This window comes from Vigna umbellata, chromosome 5, assembly GCF_029865625.1.
Source record: "Vigna umbellata cultivar VRB3 chromosome 5, Vumbellata_1.0, whole genome shotgun sequence".
NCBI lineage: Eukaryota > Viridiplantae > Streptophyta > Magnoliopsida > Fabales > Fabaceae > Vigna > Vigna umbellata.
The window spans coordinates 43,309,310-43,334,264 of record NC_142169.1 but is presented as its reverse complement, the minus strand read 5'-3'; the positions used below and the strand labels follow the sequence as shown (position 1 = coordinate 43,334,264).

Here is a 24,955-nt window from a genome sequence, read left to right as displayed (position 1 = left end):
TCGATTATAAGGGGAGAAATTGTCCATAAATGCTTATGGAGCTCATCTAACTTACATGAAATCACCTAATTGATATTTTTTCTCAACAATTCAATGACCTAACATGTTCCTGCACCATACACACTGGACACATGCACTTGTAATCGCTTACAGAGAGGTTGTAATCGTTTACCAGGTTAAAATTGCAGTTTTGTACTGAAAGTTGATCTACGCTACCCAAATGTGACAATTGCGCTCCCCATGATTGTTTTTTGTTTGTTATAAGTGTCTTTTTAAGATATTTCAATGGAGGACCCTTGTTGGTCATGGTTGATGGTTTCCATAACTTGTAGTGTGAAGTTTGGTAAGTTTCTGTGTAGGGAAGACCCATCTTGGGTGGTCTTAGCAACGCATGTCAGGTCTTGCACCATACACACTGGAGACATGCACTTGTAATCGCTTACAGAAAGGCTGTAATCGATTACCAGGTTAAATTTGTAGTTTTGTACTGAAAGTTGATATGTGCTACCCAAGTGTGGCAACCACGCTCCCCATGATTGTTTTTCTGTTTGTTATGAGTGTGTTTTTAAGATTTTATGAATGAAGGACCCTTGTTGGTCATGGTTGATGGTTTCTACAACTTGTAATGTGAAGTTTGGTAATAAATCAATGGTGTGTGCGAAAAAGCCCAAACCTTGGGAGAAATACCGCTAACCACAATGGGAGACAAAAGCCAAAGACTTACACAACCACAGAAATGCTGCCAACGACAATGCACGCCAAAATCAACAAAATTCCAAAACGGGGGATATATACCGCCAACGAGCCCACGGTCACACCATAAAAAAAAGGGGAAATGGGTAAAGAGAGAGATGAAATCCTCGACAATGACCAAATGACCCAAGAAACGAAGTAAGAAGAGTCAAACTCAAACTCAAAGGGGAGAGGAAACAACATTTCAATGGTGGACAGACAGTGAAGAAAAGCAAGGAACGAAGAAGACCGAAACGGTGGAGAGAGATAGATGCTTCAATGGTAGAGAGAGATGGAAGCTTCAATGGTGGAGAGAGAGTTGAAAAAACCAAGCTGCGAAAAAGAGTGAATCTAAAAAAAAGAGAAATCGCCAAAAGGAGTTTTTATCCAAATTCTTTCCAAAATTGCCCTTCTAAACAAATTCCACCTTCTTAAAAAAATCTTTTAAAACCAACCAATGAAACAACGCCACGTGACGTTGTAAAAAAGTTGACAAAATATAGTTGTTAAAGAAAAGTTTTCCTAAACCTATATCATCCTACTCTCCATCATTGTGATCCCAAATTTAATAAACCTACTTGAAAATTTAAACAAAAGTAAACGTATTATATTAATCAATGCTTTATTATTGGAAAAAAAAGGGTTAAATATGTTTTTCGTCCCTTAAGTATCACACGTTTTTGGTTTTAGTCCCTACTCAAAACTTTGATGGTTTTTAGTCCTTATAGTTTTGAAACTCTGAGTTTTAGTCCTTCAAATTGAACGGTGTTAAGTTTTAGTAGAAGTGGCAAACGGCGTTGCCACGTGAAATAGCATCTGCCCTCTTCTATTTCTACCACGATCTTGATTGAAATCAAATTAAGAATTATGGTTCTTAATTGGGCAATTAGGGTTCTTAATTGGGGCAAAGTTAATTAGGGTTCTTAATTGGGGCAAAGTTAATTAGGGTTCTTAATTGGGGCAAAGTAAATTTTTTCAATTGGAGAAAATTTCACGAGCACCGGAACGACCACCATAAGGAAACCTCGTTTCATCAAACGCCACATTTGAGTTGGGCTTCTTTTCTCCTGGCGAAAAAAGTGGAGGGAAATATCTGGGGATTTGGTATCACGGCTTGAAACAACAAACAGTGGTGTGGGTTGCCAACAGAGAAGATCCTGTTGCCGATTCCAGTGGAGTTTTTCGAATTGCGGAGGATGGAAATCTGGTGGTAGAAGATGCATTCAAAAGTCGCTGGTCTTCTGAACTTGGACCATCCACGTCCTCAAACAGAACACTGCAGCTCCTAGATTCGGGGAATCTAGTACTAATACAAGATGACTCTGAAACGACATACCTGTGGCAAAGCATTCAAAACCCAAGGGACACTTTCTTCTCTTCTTCTAATTTCCTTTTCAACTTGTTGTTCTTCAGATGTTGGGAAAATGATATTGAAAAGAACACCAACTCCAACCTTCAGTATACCCAAGTTCTTTGCCCCCAGCTGCAACCACGAAGAAGAACCCAACTTCTTCAAATCTCATTTATAAAAGATGACGAAGTGCTCTTGACTTAATCTCAGTTCAACACTTAAACATCCAACGTGGCAGAGAGTGAACAGAGCATATCAGTGATCACGTGGCATCGCCGTTTGCCACATCCACTAAAACTTAACACCGTCTAATTTTAAGGACTAATAGTCAGAGTTTCAAAACAATAAGGACTAAAAACCATCAAAGTTCTGAGTAGGGACTAAAAACAAAATCGTCTGATACTTAAGGGACTAAAAACATATTTAACCTAAAAAAAAATACCAGACTTTTTTTTAAGCAGGACATATTTTATCTCTAAAATCAAAGTTGTTAGAAATGTGAAGACAAAAGGATAAGATTACAACATTACATACATTATGTGGGAGAATTATCGTACGTTGGTTCAACACCAAATTAATGGCATGTGTTTGATGAATCGAATGGTGCCAAAAAGTCACATTGGATTTCTTGGCACATGCCAAGATGAGCTCGAGATGACGATGATGGTGGGACGAAGGTCACGTGGTTAGTCTTCAAATGGACCCTTTTATAAATTTTAAACACAATGCATTCAAAGAAAAATATTAATCATTTTTTATAACCACAAACTTGTGGAGTTATAAATTATGTTTACAATGTTGTTCCTAAACAATTCAAATTTTTAAAGATATTGTTGTTACTAAACAATTCAAATATATGTTTATCCATGGATCAATAAACTATAAATTCAACATAATCATACAAGGCTCAATTCCTTTTCATTACTTAATATATAATCATATACAATAATTTGTAAATTCTTTGACTTGAATATGAAAATCTTTTATATGATCTCTCTTATGTTTTTTATTGGAAACTCAAAACTTTTCAATTAGAAAATAATAACTCAACTCTTAAAAATTTATGTTTCTACGTTTCTAATAGTCATACATTTGTTTTAGAATCAAAATTTAAAATAGTTTAAACACTTCTTTTATTTTTTGAAATGAATTTTAAAGTCAAAACGATAGAAATTTGATAATTTAAAGTCAAAATTTAAAATAGTTTAAACACTTTAAATGAAAAATAATTTCTAATTATTTCATTCAAGGACTTAATATCAAGATAAATTCCTATTCTGTGTTGAAAACATTACGTCCAAACTTGATAATATTTATAGTTCATCAATTTTTTTTCATGTATAATAATTTTTTTTTCCATTTTATTGTGACTAGAATGAAATGATAATTGAGCATGGTGTGAAATTATTTATCCTACAGGGTACAATTGTATTAATAACCCTAGAAGTAGTAGTCTACGAAGTGGTCCCTGTCCCTTTTCAAATGTCACAAAATCTTGGCTGGGCATGCATGACTCAGTACCTTGCCCTACAATCCTATCACGTCTACTCGTTTACTCCAAAACCCCAAAGAGACTCTGATTGCTGAAACCCGGAGAACTCTATGGCCCCTCTCTTCCCCAGCCATCAATTTTTTTTATTTTTTATTTTTTATTTTTACCTTATTCTTTGCATTTTAACATTCAGTTTATTCAACTTTAATTCTCTTTCTTTTTCCTTTAAATATTTATATTATTTGACTTTAGTTTTTATTTTTAAAAGATCCTTTAAATATGTATGTTCATCTATAAAACTGGATTGCAAATTTTACAATATTAAATTATAGTTAAAGTTTACAATATTTGTTAAAATAATATTTCATTATAATATGTAATTACAATGTAAATTATAGTATGTTCTCCACCCTCTTTTCGTGTGTTTTCATATTATTTTACATGTGTTAAGCTTTTGGAATTGATTCTGCTGTAATTTCTTAATTGAATTATGAGATTAGATGAATAAATTTTGATCTTTCTTATTCTCGTTGTGATTTATTTTTATCATTGTATTGTGTTTTTTAATCAAGTAAAAGTAATGATTTTTATATTATAGCAAGTTAGCATAGTGTTAAATCTACAAACATATCAATCATATGAGTCCAATGGTTTTATTTTTAGTTGAGAATTTACTTTGAGTAAAATTAAAAATTTTCATGTGATTGAATGGGTTTTTTCCAATAATGAAGAATATAGTGGTAAAAACTTTAACAAGAATTATTCAATAATGTACTTTAGTTAATTAGCTTTTTACTTGATATAAGAGGTAAAACAATAGACATGATTAGGCATAGTAATATTTAATTGAGGTTGTACTTTTGGTTTAATTTACTATGATTAATCTACAATGTTCTTACTTTTAATCGAGAATGTACTTTGGTTAAGAGTCAGAATGTCAACAAATTAATTGAGAATTTACATTGATTATTTTAAAATCTAAGACAATAATTAATTTAATAATAATATATAGATAGCCAATGATGAATCATATTTTGAAAAAACAGTAAAATCAATCATTTACCATTGTTTTTATCTTTTTAAATATTTTAATAAATTTATCTTTTTCTAACTTTTGTTATGTTGTTCTTTTATCTGGTTATTGATCTCTATCTTCTTTATTGTTTTTGTATTATTAACCCTTTTGTATAATTTAAAAAAAAAACTAATTTGTTAAAAATCAATTCCATGTTCGTCAGAAGACGACCTAGGGTTGAATTTACCATTTCTATTTTGTTGGCTACCATCTTAGCAATACTAAAGTTGTTGTAGTTTAGTAATATTAATTTGATTGCGCCAACAACGTTATCAAATTTGCCTCTAGAAAAATAAAAAAATAAAAATTTGAGTGACAATTTTGAAATTTCATTCAATCTTTTGGCCTCAGTCATTTGCAAAATCGAAGCATAAACACTTTATGGCATCAATTCAAAATCTACCGCTTTGTAAATCTTGTGTAGAGGAATTATTAGGGTGTATAGTATCAGTTCTTTAAATAACCAAAGTCATAGACCATGTTCAAAAAGGTCAATTGAAGGTCAGTTTTGTAGTGGGATCTGTAGGGTATATGACGGTTCTTCAAAAAATCGATGTCATAGACTCCTATAAGCTTCGATTCTTTTTGAACCGAGACTTATATGTTTGTTAAATTTTTAAGGAAAATGATACTTCAACAACAACTTTTGACACGGGACACGTGTCAAAATTTCAGTGGTGCACGTGGAAAATAAGTTTTTAATATCAGAATGACGTGGCAATGAGAATTGGGGCAGATTTCAAAATTCACCTTCATTTCAAAATTTTCAGATTTGCAATATGAGGAGCATTTCAGAGAGAGAAGGTCGAGCACGAGAACTAGAGAGAGAAAGTCGTCTTCGTTGCACCCAGCCACTATTGCCGCCGGAGTGCCGCCGTACCTAGACGATGTTGTCTTCCCTCCACCCAGCCACCCATTGCCGCCGCAGTGCCGCCGTAGTGCTGACAGTCGAAGGCAAAACCTAGACGGTGTCGTCTTTCATCCTTCCATCCTCCCAGCCACCCTACCGTCGTAGTGCCGGCGTTCGAAGGCAAAACCTAGACGGTGTGGTCTTCCCTCCTCCCAACCACCAGTGTCGTCGTAGTGCCGTCAAAGTGTCACCGTAGTGCCGCCAGAGTACCTTTATAAAAGGTCTTTTCTTCCTTTTAACTATGACTTCCGTCCTTAATGAATCATTCCTTTGTTATTTCTGTTTTAATGTTTAATATCAATTATCGGTCCTAGAAGTTGCTGTAAGATAGATTTCCAGAGATTTTGAAACTGATTTTTGTCTTTTGAATGACTAGGTGTTAATTTTCCTACACCTGCCAAGTGTTTGAAGGGATGCACGAATGAACTTGAGAGTTGATTTTTTTCAATAGTCTCGATGATTGCATATCTTTCTTTCAATACTATTCTATAGGTCCTTATTAGTGAACTTGGTAGGTAGAGGCTACCTATATTTTTGAATTGTATGGAGAGATAAATTGCTTTTGATTTTTGTATCGTGTTGTTATCTGTTTGTAATAGTGCGTATGGATTCTAGAAATTTTGATACATATACTCTTTTATATTATATGAAAAAGAAACGTAAAATGGGGTTTTCGATTACTTTTATGAATCAATTTGGGATTGATTACTTATGATGTATAGACTAATCTGTCTAATTTTATAATGGATTGTTAACTATGAACATATTGATTGATCAATCTTTTCTGCGCTGGTGTTTTTTTTTTTTGTAATTTTTGTTGGCCCGATTTTGGTATCATTATTTTGATGCGTGCTATTGATATATTGTTTATCGTTGTTTTGTCTTGGTATAGTGTGATGGAGGAACTTGGTGAACAGAGTAAAGGTCGTGATACAAGGAAGAAGGTATGTAGGGTTGTATTTGATTTCCATACATTTATTGTTTGAATGTATTTAAATAGTAAGCATGACTTTGTATGCAATTAGTGTTTAGACACTTCTGCAAGACCAAGTTCATAGGTCATTTGAACGAACGGTTGACTTTTGAGCAGAAGGGTTACATTGAGAAAACTGTTTTTTGTTGGTTGTTATACTTGCTAGATTGTATTAAGATAGGTAGGAATTTGTTATCTGAGTTATGTGGTCAATAGGTAGATAACATTAGTGAGTTTTATTTTGGTAACAAAGTTATTGAGTTTACTGAATTTGATGTATGTTTGTCCTTAGGGTTACCTGTTTTTGGTGAAGTGATAGATTTAAATCAAACTGGACATCGTAGTGTTTGTAGGGACTACTTCCCTGATGGAAAAGTATATGTGAGAATGGTATATGACTATTTCCAATTATTTTTTACCTTGTGTGGGAGTTGGGGTGTGTGGTTAAGTAGAATTCGGGCAATTTAGTCTTTCAATACTTTGTTGAAAGTGTGTCTAGTGCTTCAACAACAACGAAGAATGAAACAAGCAAAAGTCATTTTCATGTTCAAGGATGTGCTTACCTATTGCAGGTACATGTTTGTTATGTAATTGTTAATCAAAGTCAATGATTTGTTATTGTTTTTCATCATTTTTAATGTCATTGTTGATGGATTAAAAATTTGCAGGTATCGTTTTGTCACCATTTTGTGACATCAAAGTCAATGTACAGTACCCAGGTAACAAAATTTCCAAGGTTGTTGAACTGGATTGATATCAATATTGGGGAGAAGTTTATCAAAACTGCTTTGGCAAAGGGATCGGTGAGTAGTTGTTGATTAGAGGAAAAGTAATTTATGTTTTGTGTTTTATGAAATCAAATCTGTTAATGACATTGCAGGTTGTTATTGATGTTGGTGTGTTGAAAGAGGATCTTTGTTATGGTATGGTGAAAGACGCTGTTGAGAAATATGGTGTTCCATTTAACAAGCAAAATAGAGGAGATAAGGAAAAATTAATTTTTGTTGTAGAAAAACAAACAAGGGTTATTACGGACATGCAATGTAGTATTGATTATATAAGAAAGTTGGTTGAAGCAAAAAATAAAAATAAGGGTGAAGATTTTGTGGAAGAACCGTTATGAGGAAGTGAAGATCGTTGTGAAATTACACTGGTTCAACATGAGCAGCAAACCCCAGTGTTTGAAGGTGGTTTTCAAATTAAACAAAGCACAATGTACGATCGTATGAAAGCACAACCCCGAATACGGATTAAGAGTGTGGCAACAAGAACTCCTTATACTACAAATGGTAGAAGAAAACAATGAGTAGTTCGATAAGTTGTATTATAATAGGAAAGTAACTGTTAGTTAATATTATGATGTTTGGTATCCTGTTGACAAACTTGGTTGATTTTGAAAACATTGGAATTCGTTTTCCATTGTCATAATGTGACTTTAGGTGTCTGTCATTGTTTATGATAGAGCAAGGCAGTTGAAATGAAGTTGTATGAACATGATACATACTTATTTGAAATGAAGTTTGTATGGTGAGGATGGTGAATTTGAGGCATGTTTTTCGAGTATTTTCGCATGGTTGTTGAAATAAATAGATTTTGGAATTGGTTCTTCATTTTGTTAGACTACAATAGATAACAAAGGCAATAAATTTAAATATATTGTTGGTCATACATCATCGTTGTTCAAATTGAACATTAGAAATTGATTACATTGATGTAGAACTGAGGTTACCGTGCTGAGCATAAGTAATAACGTTAGTCCCCACTTAATTGAACTATGATCCCATTTGTCTTTTGATAGGTGCATTTGTTATTTTTTAACATAATTTTGTGACTTAGGGTGTGTTATTTCATCATAATTTAGCACCCATGTTAAAATTTAATATTTTTGGACATGATGTTGAATATTAGAAGTTGAAAATGTTTATGAAAAAGACAATGTACCCTGGTGTGCATAAGTTATAAAGTAAGTACCCAATTAGATGAACTGCGATCCCAAACGTTATTGGAACGTACATTTGTTCTTCCTTCACAAAATTTTTACAAGCGGTGTGTTTTTTCATTATGAATTACCATCGATTTTGAAATTTAAGGTTTATGGAGATATTTGACCTTATTAGTAGTTGAAAACCTTGATGTCGAAGTCAGTCTACCGTAGTGGGCATAACTAATAACATAAGTACCCACTTATTTCAACTATGATACCACATTTTATTTCAAAGTTTCATTTGTTGTTTATGTTGATTATTTGGTGACTTAGAGTGTATGTTACTTCTTGTTTATGTTGTTTATGTTGTATCATGGTGTAGTAATAGAACTGGTACCATAGGCAAAGTAAGTGGGTACTTCTGTTGAACTTTTTGCATAGGAAGGTCAACTACGTACACCAAACTCATTTTTGGAGTGTCTGATTTTTTTTTCTCATCATTTTCTCCACTTATAAGTAATTTGAGAACAATTATTAAACAATTTATTAACAAATTCGTGCCAAAAAAACCATAATTAGTTAGACTCATGGTGTAGGAACAGAACTGGTACCATAGGCAAAATAAGTGGGTACTTCTGTTCAACGTTTTGCACAAGAAGGTCAACTATGTACATGACACTCATTTTGGAGTGTCTGATTTCTTTGTCATCCTTTTTTCCACTTATATGTATTTTGGAAACAATTATTATACAATTTATTAACAAAATCATGGCAAACAAACCATATTTAGTAAGAGTCATGATCTAGGAGCATAAATGGTACCAATGACGATATAAGTGGGTACTTAAGTTCAAGTTCTTGCACAGGAAAGTCAATTATGTACTTCAAACTCAGTTTCGAGTGCCAAATATATTTGTCAACAATTTTTCAAATAAAAATAGATTTGCAAACAATATATACAAGTTCAAAATGTAACAATTACTGTTCTTTCATGACTATTCCCCAACATTGTACAAAATGCCTAAATCTTGCAACACTTGATTCCTGCGCACATTGTCCACATCCAAAATTCATTCACAAACATATTGCTCCCTAACTTGTTGCAGTTCTTCCTATAAAGACAATAATGCACAACATATCAATAAAATGCAACATTTGTATGAAAGCTCAACAACATGAAAATTTTTACAGCTTACCGTTGTGTAAGTGGGTATTGTGTTTCTTTCGTATTTCTCAATGTCATCTCACAACTCCATAATTTTTAAAACAAATACTCCATAATCAAATCTACAACAAATAAAGTCCAACAACAAAATAATTATATTTAACATATCAATGATACAATAAAATATTATATTTACAAAAATAAACATTACAAAAATAAACATTACAAACATTGTGCAATCTATCACTGCCAATTCAACCAAAGTAAAAAAACAACCTTCACTTATCTAATAAATATTGATTAACTCAGTTTAAACCAGCAATTTACTACACTAACAGCTTCATACCTCTTTATATAATTATATTATTGTAGCATTCTAGTTAATACTTTTAATTCCAAACCATTATCTAGTACTTAATATAATATACTAATAACTCCTTTTTACAAGCTATCTAATATATATATATATATATATATATATATATATATATATATATATTTATATATTTATATATTGTAATATATTATTTTATATATTCCACTAGAAAATTTACTGCACTTTATAATATATAACATTGTAATCCTGTATACCCAAAGTCCTAAATAAAATATATATTAGTACGCTCTATAATATATAACATAATAATTATAATATTTTAAAATTTAAACCGAAAACTTATGCTATAATAAACAACGTAATAAATTTAATATATATAAATATAATATAATATATATCAATATTGACTAACACCCCATACAATAATATATATAATATAATATGCCCTGCACCCACACCATATAAATATTATTTTAAACAAGATTTAATCAACTAACTCAATCAATAATTCTGCACCATTATAATCAAAACAACAAAACTCTCTTGCATCAATTTTTTTTTCTTTTTAACCCAAACAACAAATAATTTTAGTGGTAGAAATTTTCTGGCAGAATAGAATAAAACAACGACATTTTACTTTTCTGTTTTTGGCAGAAACATTATAAAACAGCAAACAGGAACTTTCTTTCTCTTATTTTAGTCTAAAACAGAATAAAAAGTAAGTTTATCTTCATTATCCAAGTGTATATCATTCATGCATCAGTATTTAATATTTATACACTCATACACTTTTATTTTGCATATATCACAAGAAGGATTGCATAAAAGATTGATCAATCAATATGTTCATAGTTAACAATCCATTATAAAATTGGACAAATTAGTCTATACATCATAAGTAATCAATCCCAAATTGATTCATAATTAACCAATACAAATAATAAGTAATCATAACTAACCACCAGAAATCAATCCCAAATTGATTCATAAAAGTAATTGAAAACCCCATTTTACGTTTCTTTTTCGTATAACATAAAAGAGTATATGTATCAAAATTTCTAGAATCCATAGGCACCATTACAATCACATAGCAACACGATACAAAAATCAAAAGCAATTTAGCTCTCCATACAATTCAAAAATATAGGTAGCCTCTACCTACCAAGTTCACTAATAAGGACCTATAAAACAGTATTGAAAGAAAGATATACAATCATCGAGACTATTGAAAAAAATCAACTCTCAAGTTCATTCATGCATCCCTTCAAACACTTGGGAGGTGCAGGAAAATTAACACCTAGTCGTTCGAAAGACAAAAATCAATTTCAAAATCTCTGGAAATCTATCTTATAGCAACTGCCAGGACCGATAATTGCTATTAAACATTAAAACAAAAACAACAAAGGTACGATTCATTAAGGACACAATTCATAGTTAAAAGGAAGAAAAGACCTTTTATAAAGGTACTCCGGTGGCACTACGGCGGCAGGGTGGCTGGGAGGACGGAAGACGACACCGTCTAGGTTTTGCCTTCGAATGCGAGCACTGCAGTGACAATAGGTAGTTGGATGGAGGGAAGACAACACCGTCTAGGTACAGCGACACTCCGACGTCAGTGGTGGCGTGCTCGACCTTGTCTCTCTGAAATGCTTCTTAGATTGCAAGTCTGAAAATTTTGAAATGAAGCTGAATTTTGATATCTGCTCCCAATTCTCATTGCCATGTCATTTTGATATTAAAAAATTATTTTTCACGTGTATCACTAAAATTTTGACACGTATCCCGTGTCAAAATATTGTCTAAAGTTTTTGTTGAAGTATCATTTTCCAATTTTTAAATATACCTATACAGTATTTTTCTTCGGTTAATCCCAAAGCGTATTAGACACGTTAAATGCACATATTCCATTTTGGTTCTAGTGAATTAAGACTTGTAGTTATCTTAATATTTTATTTATATGTGATTGTTTTTTTTTCAATAATAACTTAACGCTATAAGTTTTATTTAATATTTTATTTTAAGATTTATTCAATTCTCTAATACTGAGGAAGACAAAGAACGTGTTTTTTATGTTAATAATATTACTCTTTTATAATTGTGATTTTTATTTTCTTAAAATATTATTTAATTCATATTTTAGACTGCACAGTTATAAATACGGACACAAACATCAATACAGATGAAAATAAAACACAATTTTCATATAAACGAAAATAAGAATGAAGATAAATAAAAATATTTACTTCAATAATAAGAGGATAAATATAATTAAACCTGCAGATATCAAAATTTACCTCTATTCCCACGCTGCACATATCATCCCAGCAAAATTCACTTTCTAAGAAGTTTTTATAAACCTTTCTATGAACTTTTAGTTAAATGAACCTAAGTCCTTTTTTGACAATTCAAAATTTTCAATTGTTTTAGAGCTTCGTAAATTTGTGACAGTATAAAGTTTTTCAAATTTTATTAATTTTTTATTTATTTTATGTTTTTGAGCTGCTAAATTGTCTTATATTTGATATTTATCATAAATGTCGAATATTACATAATACGGGACTTTGAAGGTTCGTAGTTTAAACAATTAAGATAATAATCGTTTTTCTTTATTTTTGAAAAGAAAGACTTCATTAAATAAAATAAGTTGCAAAATCAATATTAAAATTTATAACGGTAGAGCACAAAAAGCTAGAACCATTTTTCTCATAGTTGATTGGGCATATTCTCTTCTGTGATTGGGTCTAAAGGGTTATGGGCTTCACTTCATTTGGTTTTTCACAATCTATCATGTTTTTCTTTCTACACTCCCTTCAATTTCTATTTATACTTCCGTTTCATTTAATTTCTCTAATTTCAAATACGTTGTTTTATCTAAAATGAATATAAACCCTAATTGTGTCTTTGCCCCCAAAAGGCAAAAATAATTACGTCAAGGACATTGTCTTTAGGATGATATGTCCATGAAAAGGAATTATGAATAGCGAACACAAAAAACTTATAAGAAAATGCATAATAATTGGTAAAACTAATGGAGTTTACCATGTGAGAAAAACAAAATCAGCTCATGCATTTAAATCCAGGAGCAAAGGTATATAATAGTGTTCAGATTTCGTTAAGTCATCTAGATGTAACACTTACATTTTATTTAAGTTCATTAATTATGCTTTGTAATGACTCATAATTTAAATATGAATTTTTACCAACTTTTGTAGTTGAATTCCAAAAAATTGTAAAAGGCGATTTCATGGTTGTTTCTTAGTTTATAATGAGAGAAAACGACACAAACTTGAAATATGCATAAATAAATTAATTTTAAAAAATATAAATTTTTAAATAAATTTCTATAATTTTATTATTTTTTTAATAAAATTTTCATGTAAGCCTATGAATTTATTTGAGAAAAAAAAACTATAAATTTATAATTGGTTAAAAAAGTGAGTTCATCTAGGTGGAAAATAAAGTAGTTTATGTTAAAATTTGGGTTATAGAATTAAAATGTACATTAAAATATAATTTTCAATCAAGTAAAGATTATGCAAATAAAGATAAAATATATTTTTACTTAAAAAGATATTTATAAATAAAATTAGGGTTATACATATTTAAAAGATAACTTTTAATTGTATTTTTATTTAAAATAAATGTAAAATTAAACAAGAGCATGTGTGACAATTTAATGGTTTAGTGTATAACTAAAAAATTAAAGAATGAAAGCAATGCAAAAGTGAGGGTAGTGTTATCAGCACAAAAATCTAGAAACTAAAATAAATCAACATGGAACTAAAATTGCTTAGAATAAAACGAACAAAAACTGCAGGATGAGATCTTGGAGGTGTAGGATGAAACACTCAAGAGAATATACTTCTCTGGCCTAACTTGCTCAGCCCAAATAACAAATAAGCCCATTATTGTTTATAGTCCCAAAATAACAAACAAGCTCATTATTACTAAGAAGATAATAATGTTATTCAATTACTATTTAACAACATATAAACAAAATTCGTTATTATATCATTTGAAACTCTAAAATGTTTATAAATATCCGGTTGCACCACAAGTGATGACTTAGGCTTATCTATTTTAGTATTTTTTATTTGTATAAACATGTGTAAAATATGTTAAACATGTGGAGACATAGGTGAAACTTTCATCTTTATAAAAGCATGTTAGCACCTTTTGTAAGGACACTTTTGAGATTAATGAATTGTGATTATATTGAGAGCACTCCAGAGACAATTCACCTTGAAAGTCAAGGCAAGAGAATCTAAGGGATCTCCTCTAGCCACCTTTCACTCACACTCTCATTTCTTTCATTTTCTCAATTTTCCAAATAAGACTTCTCACTCCTCCATGAGTGCCACTCATCAGTAGCCACATCCTCTACTTATGTTTCATCAGCGCTTCAACCTATGCACGTGTCATCACCAAAACCTCATTTGTGCCTCGAGAGCATTCATTTGCGTCTTTTGCTTTTCTCTACCTTACAAGCCTCATTTTCATTCCTGCTCTTGAGAGCTCCTCTTCACGAACAAAAATTCATCACAAATTTCATGTTCAACCTCGTTTTCTTCCTTGCTTTAGCCATTTCTTCCATAGAATCATCATTTCCACTAATCAAATGCATTTCCCACCAACTAGATCTTCTTTCACCGTTTATTTTCGGGTTAAATATGCTTTTAGTCCCTCAACTATCATGCGATTTTAGATTTAGTCTCTCTTTCAAACTTTGGTACACTTTGATCCTTGTCCTTAAGGAAACAATAATTTTCCATCCTCCAAAACCAACGCCGTTAAAATTAGGCTGAGGTGGCTAACGGTGTGCCACGTATTTTTTTTTTCTGACATTGAGTCAACTCTTTCTACTCTTTTGCACTTTGTGTTCTACATCCCCACTAGAAAGAAATTATTCTCTACCACTCACGTCTTCTACCTCGCCATCTTCACCGACACGAACCTCCTCCACCACGCCAACGTCGACACCTTCATCGTCTTCCGCTTCTTGACTCCTCTCCTCGTGATGGCACAATTAAGAAAAATGAAGAAAAAAAATAAACAAATCATATAGTATAGTAGATATCTACAAGAAGACCACTGTAGGTAAGTGAAGAAAAATGAATTAAGGCTGCTTCCATTTGAGAAGTCTTGTTTTAATCTACTTCCACTAGCATTGCCACTGCCACTATTCCTAGGGAGTCCATTGTCGCTTTCCATGTTTGTTCCTCCAGCACTAACTGCTATGTTGCCCCCATTTTGGCCATTGCTTCCGTTGTTGCTTCTTGAAATACTTCTATTGATATAGACAAGGTTGTTTTTTATAGGTTGGAAAGCGGATGTTTGGTACAAACATTTGATTAAAGCCACTGCTAGCTCACTTATAACTGCAGATTTAACATAAGCATTATTAGTATTGGAACCCATATCAATGTTATTGCTAGCACAATTTAAATTTTGGTTAGGAAGATTGCCGCTTGAATGAGATTGAATAGCATGAGATGAATCTTTCTTTGTAACTTCTAAGTTATTATTATAGGGAGAATTGCTTCCAACACATCCAGTGCGAGATTTCTTAGAGTTAAAGGCTGCATTGTACCTCGATTTCAGTCCCATCCACAGAAAAGTGAACCCTGATTGGTTAAGCACTCGTCTATCTAAATCCCTCATGCTTCTCACACCCACAAACTAAATTGCTCCATTATTCTCTCTCTTCTTCTCCTCTGCAACAACTTAGTTCAAGACTGACCTTGTTAAGATCAAGAAATGGTTGAGCGTTGTTAAAGTCATTGTTGGAACTCTCTTCCATGGCGAGAATCCTCGCTGACCACGTCTTCTCCTTGAATCCTGAAAAGAGGATCTCAGAATCCTGTTTCGCTGAAACCACTAAAGACGGTGTTGTTTCCCTGTTCGGATTCCCGGAATTGGTGGCGAAGTACAAGAAATCACTGGACAAAATGTTCAGGACATTGGATTTTCCACCCTGATTTGTTGCAATCACCGTTGTTGGAGTCTTCCTCGACAGTGTACCAGGCGTTCACCTCTGGGAATTGCTTGCCAAAGTTCCCAACCCAGGCGATGGAGACGGAAGGGGAGATGTTGGGGCCAGTCTGGTCGGTGTATATAGTTTGACACTCGGAGGCGGAGGGAGAGCGAAGGAGGAAGGAGAGCGGAGGAGGAGGGAGGGAGAGAAGCTCGACGTGAAGATGAGGGAAGGAGATGGAGGGAGAGAAGTAGGGAAAGATTGACTCAGTGTCAGAAAAAGAAAAAATACGTGGCACACAGTTAGCCAACTTAGCCTAATTTTAACGGGGTTGGTTTTAGAGGACGAAAAATTATAGTTTCCTTAAGAATAAGGAATAAGGTGTACCAAAGTTTGAAAGAGAGACTAAATCTAAAATCGCATGATAGTTGAGAGACTAAAAACATAATTAACCCTTTATTTTCCCTTTTTCACTGTTCAAATCATCCTAAATCACCACACCTTCAACCTACTCCGAACAAACCTTTGAATCTAGAGTTTGTTTGTCTCTTTCCCTCTTCGACACCAAAACCTAGGGTTTATAGGTCTTTTCACTTCTTCCGCTGCTTCATCTGATCGTCGACACAATTTGCTTCAATTTCTCGAACTCTTCTTCGATCTACCATGATCGGGAGGTCATATGTGGTATTCAAAGCTAGGTTGAGGTCTAATTCGTGAAGCTAAGTCCATTCACTCCTTCATTCTTCATTTGTCATTATAATTCATTTATTTGTCCTTTGCTTCCACTATTACTGTTATGTCCAATTCTATTTCCAATAGGTTTTGTCTACATTAATTCCTCGTGTGCCAACTTTATGATTGAGTGTTTTTATCATTTTAATCGGCCTATCTATCTTTTGAGTAATTTTAATTAAATCATCATATTCTGTTTTGTCTATTAGTCCTGTGCAGTTGCTTGAAATGTCATCAATTCTTGTTTTAAACCGTGTTTTACTCAATCTACATAATCTACATGTATCATCATCATTGGCACACCATTAGAGCTATGACAACATCATTAAGAGCTCGGGTGATTTATGTTTGATTTGCATTTGTTTACAATAGTAATATGTTTTGTTTTGGTTTATAATTGCACTTGAATGAGAGTTTAGCATTGAGTTGCATCTGATTGGTTGAACCAGTACTATGTGCATACCATATAAGCAATGAATTGCCTAGGCAAAGCTTGGTTGTCCTAAGAAAACTCCAGAAGAGTATCAATTGTAGTTGTCCGATCTGCTTAACTTAGTTGAGTTTAGTTTCTTACTTTTATTTCAGCTTTTAATTCTGGTTCAGTACCTAGATCATTGTTGGACGTCTTTAATTGGGATTCTAGTGCCTTTCTCAAGTCTGAATTGTCGTGTCTGAGTACAATTAAGTGCTTAAAACTCATTTTCTTTCCTAAAACTAAAATTTTGTGGTGGAGTTGTGTGAATTGATATAAAAGTGGAACTAAATAAGTGAAATTTGGAAACACTGTATTTGGCATCCATTAGCAGTATATACAAGTCTGATTCAATGAACTAAGCATGCTCATGCCAAAGCATTTCGTGTTCGAACAATTTTGTGTAAATTGACTCTCTAAACCACTAATTTTAGCATTTTCTGAATACAATTTGCCAACTAATTGCCTAGGTTTGTGATCTGTGTGGTGCATCAAAGTTTATGTGAAACTGCAACAAAAGCTGGGTTAGTATGTGTTATGCACAATCAACAATTCAAAAGAAACAATCAGATCAGATTACAAAAAAAAAATTGAAAGACCAGTGCATGTCTAACTCTGAAATCTGATGCACCGTGATATGATTTTTTAGGGATTCTGTCAAATAGTTTTGACCTTTCATAAGCTGAATCTGTTTTCGATTCAATTGCAACTTGTTTGGGTTTTTCTATGAACTTTTTCTTTTCAAAAGTAGGTTGAACTAGAACTCTTTGTGAAGAGGATTTTCTCAAGCTTTGTTGTTATACCTTTATACACATTTGAACAAGATCATTCAAATCTCTATAAGGTAGTAGTTCAACCCTATCTCTTATATCAATATTTAGCCCACTCAAAAATTTGGCCCAGGTAATTTCCTCATCCTACTATTCTTGCCCTCATCATATACAGCTGAAAGGTTTCTCAACAAAACTCAGTAAGTACATTTGACGCGTAAAATTCTTCCCCCCAAAATATATCACTAGTGTAGAAAAAACTTTTTTTGACGGGTAGAATGGACATATTATGACAGGTGGATTGGTGTCATAGTTCTGGCAGTAATAATAGGTATGTACATTCTATGACGTAGCGAAAAAGTACATTATAGTAGGTTCAACCTACTATGATGTACTTTCTATCACATGTCATAATATAGTGCTAAACCTAAGTCTAACTATTTTCAAATCCGAATATGGATGCCCTTGATATCAACGATATCAAAATTTATGTGAATACAATCCTCAACAAAAATAAAGAAAATCTTAAATAAATAAAATCTTCAACAAGTACTAATGAGTATGCAATAATAACTCAACAACCAGCGAAAGTAGATGTATGCACAACACTACGTGGAGCTTGATGAACAAATTTTTAATCCCCGAAAACCGAGTCAAAAACTTGTTAACCCTCGACAAGTGTAACTGAATCGTATCAAGTAATCTAACATGGTAAGACCAAGTATTGTTTTCCCAAGAGACTCACGACATTAAACAGTTATGTGATTACTCAATTAATTAAGACTCTAAAGAACATATTTTTGGGATTTTGAATGCAAATGCAATAAAATAAAGATGAATGCATGAATGCAATGTGATCAATTGAGGTTAAACATAAGAAAGAATGGACGAAGTTGATGATATTGTTGTTGGGGTTTAGATTTAACCTAATTTACTGTCATGCATTTATGAATTCGTCTTTCTTTTCATTAATATTAATGACACTCTCTAAATTACCTTAAACCCGATGTCTTGGTGAAGAAAGCATATCCTTAATTATGAGTTCATACAATTCCTAGCATCCCTAATAATTAATTCTGAAGCACAGAAGCTTAAAGGCAATCAACCCTCATATCCCTATGTCTAGGCAATACTGCTTTTTGGGAGAATTTCCCCAGTTCTAGATTACTCCGTTTGTGTCCATATCGACAAAATCAATAATCATGACATCGAATGAGTTAAACAATGCATGCTTTGAGCAAAGAGGAAAAACCCTAACAATTAATGAAAGAAAGCATGTATCTTATAAAAGATCTTGAAGAACAAATTCAATACATGAGAGTTTAAGAAGGTTACATCTTTCCCAACAACAATAAGGTTTTGCCCTCCATCGTCATGGAGGAACTAGATGAATAATGGAAAGAAAGAATGAAAGAGATAGAAAAACCCAAGAAAGAGAAAAAGAGAGTCGTCACCATCCCCAAATCTACCCCTAAGGGGTGAAAAATGTGTTTCTGTACTTAAGCCATCAAAAGATACTAACCCTAGGAAGACTAAAGCCTTATATAGACTTCTAAATATTATAGAAAATTAAGCCCAAGCCCATAAGAATAATAGAAAACGGGTCCAAGCCCAAAACATATGATAAAAATTACAGAAAATTGGCCCAAAGCCCAATAAAGTGGCGCTCAGCGCTAATTACCGCTCAGCGGTAAGTGCGTTTCTTCTATTTTGCCGCTCAGCTGCATTTTTACCCTTCAGCGGTGCCAACAAGTCCTTGAAAGTGCCACTCAGCGGTAATTGGCACTGAGCCGTACTTGCGGCGTCTCTTCTTTTTCACTTTTTGTGTCCTTTTCTGATTCCATCTCTGTCCCACTTCACTTCTTTCATCAAATTCATCTCAAAAACCTGCAAAAACAAGGAAATTAAGCATAAAACTTGTCCAACTCTCTTACTTCCAAAAACATAAGCAAAAATATGATTCCAAGCTAGTATCTAGTCATAAAGGTTGTTTTTGATATCAATTTTAAGTATAAAAATAACAGTTTTTCAACTGTTATCAGAGCTTCAAGTCCTAAAGCTCAATTACCTCGAAAAAGAGAGGTACAACCGGCAGTTAAAAATTAGGGAGTATTCCTTACACATAGGAGGAGAATCTCACACAACTCAACCTAGTAACACTATCAAAGCGAAATGAGAGGGCATACACGTATTGCCCCTACCAAAGAGGAATCTCCCAATGCAAACAACGTAAGTGGGTTGAGAAAATCTATCCTAAGCCCACTCACTGAATTAATAAATCTTGGAAAAAATAGCCCTACATCGCACCAAGGGAAATTAGTCAATCACAACAGTAGACACTCCTAAGGAGATAATGAACCTTAAAGAACCCGACATGATCTTACCCCAGTACAAAGGACTTCCATACTCTAAGAATTCAGAGTATGTCATCAACACTTCTCTTTTCAAGCTATGTGGAAACAATAGTTGAACAAAGTAGTAAAAGCCTACCAATAGGGTTTTCACCCTTTCATCTAAAAAATTGAGGAAACTTGTGTTTCCATAGGTTTAATCATCAACATTGACAAATAAGATGGAACAACGGACCCAAACACACATGAAATCCTTTATTAACTTAGCAAAATATCCATACTTGGGACATGAGGGTGCACTATTGGCTCTTCCCAATCACCTCGAAGGGATGAGTTCATTTGATTCATTTGATACATTGTGTGCTATGTTCATAGCTCAGTTCGCTAAAGCATGTCACCCAGGTAGAAAATAAGCCAGTACGATAGTTCATGGAATGATTCACGGGATATAAGATTGTGTTTCAAGTGGTATATACCTAACTTCATCAAGCCATCTTTCAATTCCATTGTGTAGATGAAACTCTATGGTTCCAACTCAAGTGATTATATCAGACTTGTTATCACTAAGGACAATTGAACCGCTTTCAAGTGTTGTAAACTTTTCGCAGCATAGTGTAAACTTTTCAAAGTTGTTAGTCATATTATTTCTTTCATAATATAACCTTTTAGTGTAATATTCATTCTTGAAATGGAAACATGTGATACTCAGCTTTTCACTGTTAGGAGACCTTAACTTTCACTTCCTTCTACCTTTTCCAACGAACTTTCACACATCATGTATATAAGTTGAACAAATCCTCTTATTTAGTTAATTTTAGGTTCCTATATGTACAACATAACTATCGAAATTAACTTTCATAAAATATTAATTAACAACTTCAAACACATGTACAATATTTGCAAAACAAAATATCAATACATTAACAATTGTAGATGCTTTGGTAGAGGCTATGAGGACTAGATGTGTTATTATAATTATCAACTAGACGATCTTAGGCGGTTAGACAATCTAGGAAACCTTATGATAAAACATTAACCAATTTTCATAATGAGTCTTTAAAAATAATAATGTATATTTTAAATTATGTATCCAAGAATTATGTGTTATAGAAAATTATAGTATAAGAACTACTCACACTAGTACAAAATAGGCTTTTTAAGTCTGTTATTTTGGGCTTTTTAAATATGTTCTACGATAAACTTAGATTCAACACACTTAAATTTTAAGTTTGTTTATTGACCGACAGGCTTAAAATTTAAGTTTGTTATTATCCAACTGACTTAAAATTCCCACCTAAAATTTCGAATTCAATCATATATTCCATTGGCACCTCAATCAATCAACAAAAATTTCATCTTTCTTATATAGGTTCGCATAGATCAAATTAGAACATAATATAAGCAATCATCCCCCCAATTAAATTCTTCTTCACAACCAAAGAAATGCACCAATAATCCATTATTCTAATCACATTCTTTACATAATATAATATAAATCAGAGAAAAGAAATTGGAGTGATTACAAAAAGCCCTAAAAATTGTTAACCTTAAAAATCACTTTAAGAAAAGATTAAAATCTAAAACCCTAAAAACAAAAAAAAATATCATAATTCTTAATCCTTACAAACCAAGACAAATTTTTTTCATTTGTACAAGGACAACAACACAACACGATGCATTTGCGGCAGTAGTGGCAGTGATAACGCAAGAGGCCACTACGGCAGCGAAAACGCAAGCGACGATGCAAGTGGCAGCGCGAACGACGACGCGAGTAGAGGCGACGCAAGTGGCGACGCGAGTAAAGGCAACGCAAGTAGCGCAACGCGATGCGAGCAACGACGGTGCGAGAAGTGAGCAGCGACAACATCAACTAGGCAAGCAACGACAAAGGTGGCGCGAGAGCCGACAAAGGCAATGGGAATGACGACAGTGACAACGACACAAGATGGGAGACAAGATCTGCGAGGCGGTGGCTATAACATTGTGCCCTAGGACATATAAACAGAGAGATTTGGCATGAAGATGAAAGTGTTGGGCGTGAGCAGGTGTCGAGGAGGCGCACAAGGGGAGAAAGTGGAGAAAGAGAAAGTGGAGAAAGAGAAAGTGGAAGAAGAAGTGTTGTGTGCTCTATGATGAAAAATTAGGTTAAACATGAATTTAAGTTTAACTCATAAAATTAAAGTCTTGTTTTATTTTGAAAAGACTTAAAAAATTAATTTAAGTCTAGTAAAAAACTTAACATATACCGAAATTAAATCTGTTTATAATTTAACAGATTTAAAATCAGTTTATATTTTAACAGATTTAAAATCAAAATTTAAGTCTGTTACCAAATTAACAGACTTAAAATATGAATTTTAATTTACAAAATTGTCACCGCATATTTATTAAGTTTGTTATGATAAAAACAGACTTAAAATTTGGAGACTTAAAATGCCTATTTTGAACTAGTGTCAAAATCTAGAGTAACTGTACAAAGTATCCCAACATAGCAAAAAAATTCTAAACATAACAAAAATTTAGTATAAGATTAATCATAAGATCACTTTTATCTCGTCAAGATGAATGAGAAATTAAAAAGAAAATTAAAATATTAAAGAGTTCTCCAAATAATTAAGAACTTATTATGAAAATTGATAGCTTAAAATGGATCCTTAGTTCTCTAACAAATGGGAGGTGCGTGGTCAGACTCTAGAAGAGATTATAATTGGAGGAATGAAATTAGAGAGAAGGTAGAGAGGAATTCTAGAGAAAAAAAAAATTAATACAAGAGAAGAGTGGGAGTGGGATTTTACAAATTAAGTTTTATTCATAATATTCATTTTAACGTATAGTATATTATTCTATTGTTTCTTTTTTACAGATTTGTATCAGGTGACTCCGTTGAATTAGTCTTTGGAGCATCAATTTTGACTACTTTTCAAACAACTACCATCATCATATCACTACCAAAAAATTATGAACAGAACTGGTCCCGTACTGAATTGAAGTACGTATTTGTTACAAATTTCAAAACTCTCTACTTCAAAACATGAAAACTATCAAGAAGACACAACCTCTGTCTTTTCCTTTTCCTTCCATTCTAAACCTAAAAATCTACACGGTGAAAACCGAACCTTGTACTCTGAAATGGTATCAAGCTTAGGTGACCAAACCTGGTCCTTGGACTTTACAAGCATTTGATAGTGTTTTTTCAACTCGGGAGTGCTGCAGAGAAAGTTGTTGTGAGTGGTGGTGGGGTTGCATCTTTTACCTCTTTTGATGAGCATTGTTATGAACTGAGGCATGACCTTTATGAGTACCCTTCCGTTGGACCCTTTCAAGTACTCAAAAGCGCATTCCCCAAATTTGATAGTGGCCTTGTTAGGGGATGATCCCAAGGACAAGAGTGAAGAGACAGAAATGGTTTTGCATGTGAAGAACTGAATGGGAAGAACGAAATAGGTTGCACCTACCATCAACTCATCCTCTAATGCTAAAGCAGGAATTGGATGTCCTATAAAGAAGGAATCTGCATGGCAAACAACCTTATCTGGGAACTCAAACATGATCTCACCAGCCACGTGCTTACCCTTCAGACATCTCGTGCTACCATCCCAGAATATAAGTTTCGATGACAACAACGATTCTGATGATCTTTTCTGGTAAAAGCATGGAGTCACAGCTGCATTTCCCATTGTACTACGGGTGGAACAAATCTTGAGAGAATATGGTTGTGTTGTTTTTGTGTGTTGAGAACGATGAATATTATACAAAGGGATGATATATGTGTGTGTATATATATACACGGTGAAGAAAACAGTTGACTTTCAGTACAGTTGACTTTGATGAAGTCAGTAAGTGTTGTTTTTCTATGGAATGCGTGGAGGGGTCGGTGTGGTCAGGTCAGCTATGCCGGCTTTGAACATTTTAAATTTTTTTTATCTCTTTCCTTCTTCCGTAGTTGTTATACTCTTGTTTGAGACTTACCTTCATATTTATTCTGCTATTATTTTAAAATTAAATTAAAACAAGCTAGTGTGACGAAGTCTATAATTATGTGTATAATTATGAGTAATAAATGTTATTAATTGTCTATACGGTGCAAATGTCAATGTATTTATAGAGATTTATTGGACCTTCAAATATATATATATATATATATATATATATATATATATATATATATATATATATATATATATATATTAGTTCTTGTTTAAATTATCTAATTATCAATAGGCATGTAAACTTATTTGTTGTCGTCCTAGATTCCTCAATTGACCTGTTCTTAGATGGGATGAAGATGGTTCTTCTATTAGTGATTTCGGTTTCAGATATAGGGTCAAGTAACTTCTAACACCTTCATAATTTCTTCTTCAATGTCGTTCGAGAAATCGTGTCCTTATCTTCGTCTTCATTCTAACCGTCCGGAGGGATACTTGCCAAAGGTTCTCTCCGATGCGTAAGTCAGTAAACAAGTCGTATGGTAATCAAAGCAATTGTATTAATACACAGTAAATGCAATCATCTACCTCCTACCTTTGACTTTTATTTATAGTTTTGAAGATGGGTCTGAGATTAGTAACACCTTAATCTCGGTCCAATCTCAGCCCATTACCCTTAATTACAGTTTACCTTAATCCTTGCAGAGAAAACTTATTTGTCAAATAAGGTTGTTCGATACTGTTGGAGTCGTCAGGTCATGTTTGTCGAAG

General features: G+C 33.0%; 1 protein-coding gene and 1 long non-coding RNA gene across 2 annotated transcripts; both read right to left on the bottom strand.

Annotated features, from left to right (window-relative positions):
• Positions 1 to 9,327: 9,327 nt before the first annotated feature.
• LOC148198414 (uncharacterized) lies at positions 9,328 to 11,680 on the bottom strand. The gene is made up of 3 exons (XR_015786638.1): positions 11,412 to 11,680; positions 9,654 to 9,744; positions 9,328 to 9,569 (listed from the first exon to the last, which is right to left on the bottom strand). It is a non-coding gene; the product is annotated as an uncharacterized LOC148198414 (long non-coding RNA).
• An 11,411-nt stretch (positions 11,681 to 23,091) lies between these two features.
• LOC148198413 (uncharacterized) lies at positions 23,092 to 23,986 on the bottom strand. The gene has a single exon (XM_088091997.1). It carries the CDS (start codon positions 23,933 to 23,935, stop codon positions 23,300 to 23,302), a length of 636 nt encoding a protein of 211 aa, XP_087948123.1. The 5' UTR covers positions 23,936 to 23,986; the 3' UTR covers positions 23,092 to 23,299.
• Positions 23,987 to 24,955: the final 969 nt, after the last annotated feature.

Coding starts and splice junctions, on each gene's coding strand:
- LOC148198413 (XM_088091997.1), bottom strand. CDS start 23,935: ATGGGAAATGCAGCTGTGACTCCATGCTTTTACCAGAAAAGATCATCA.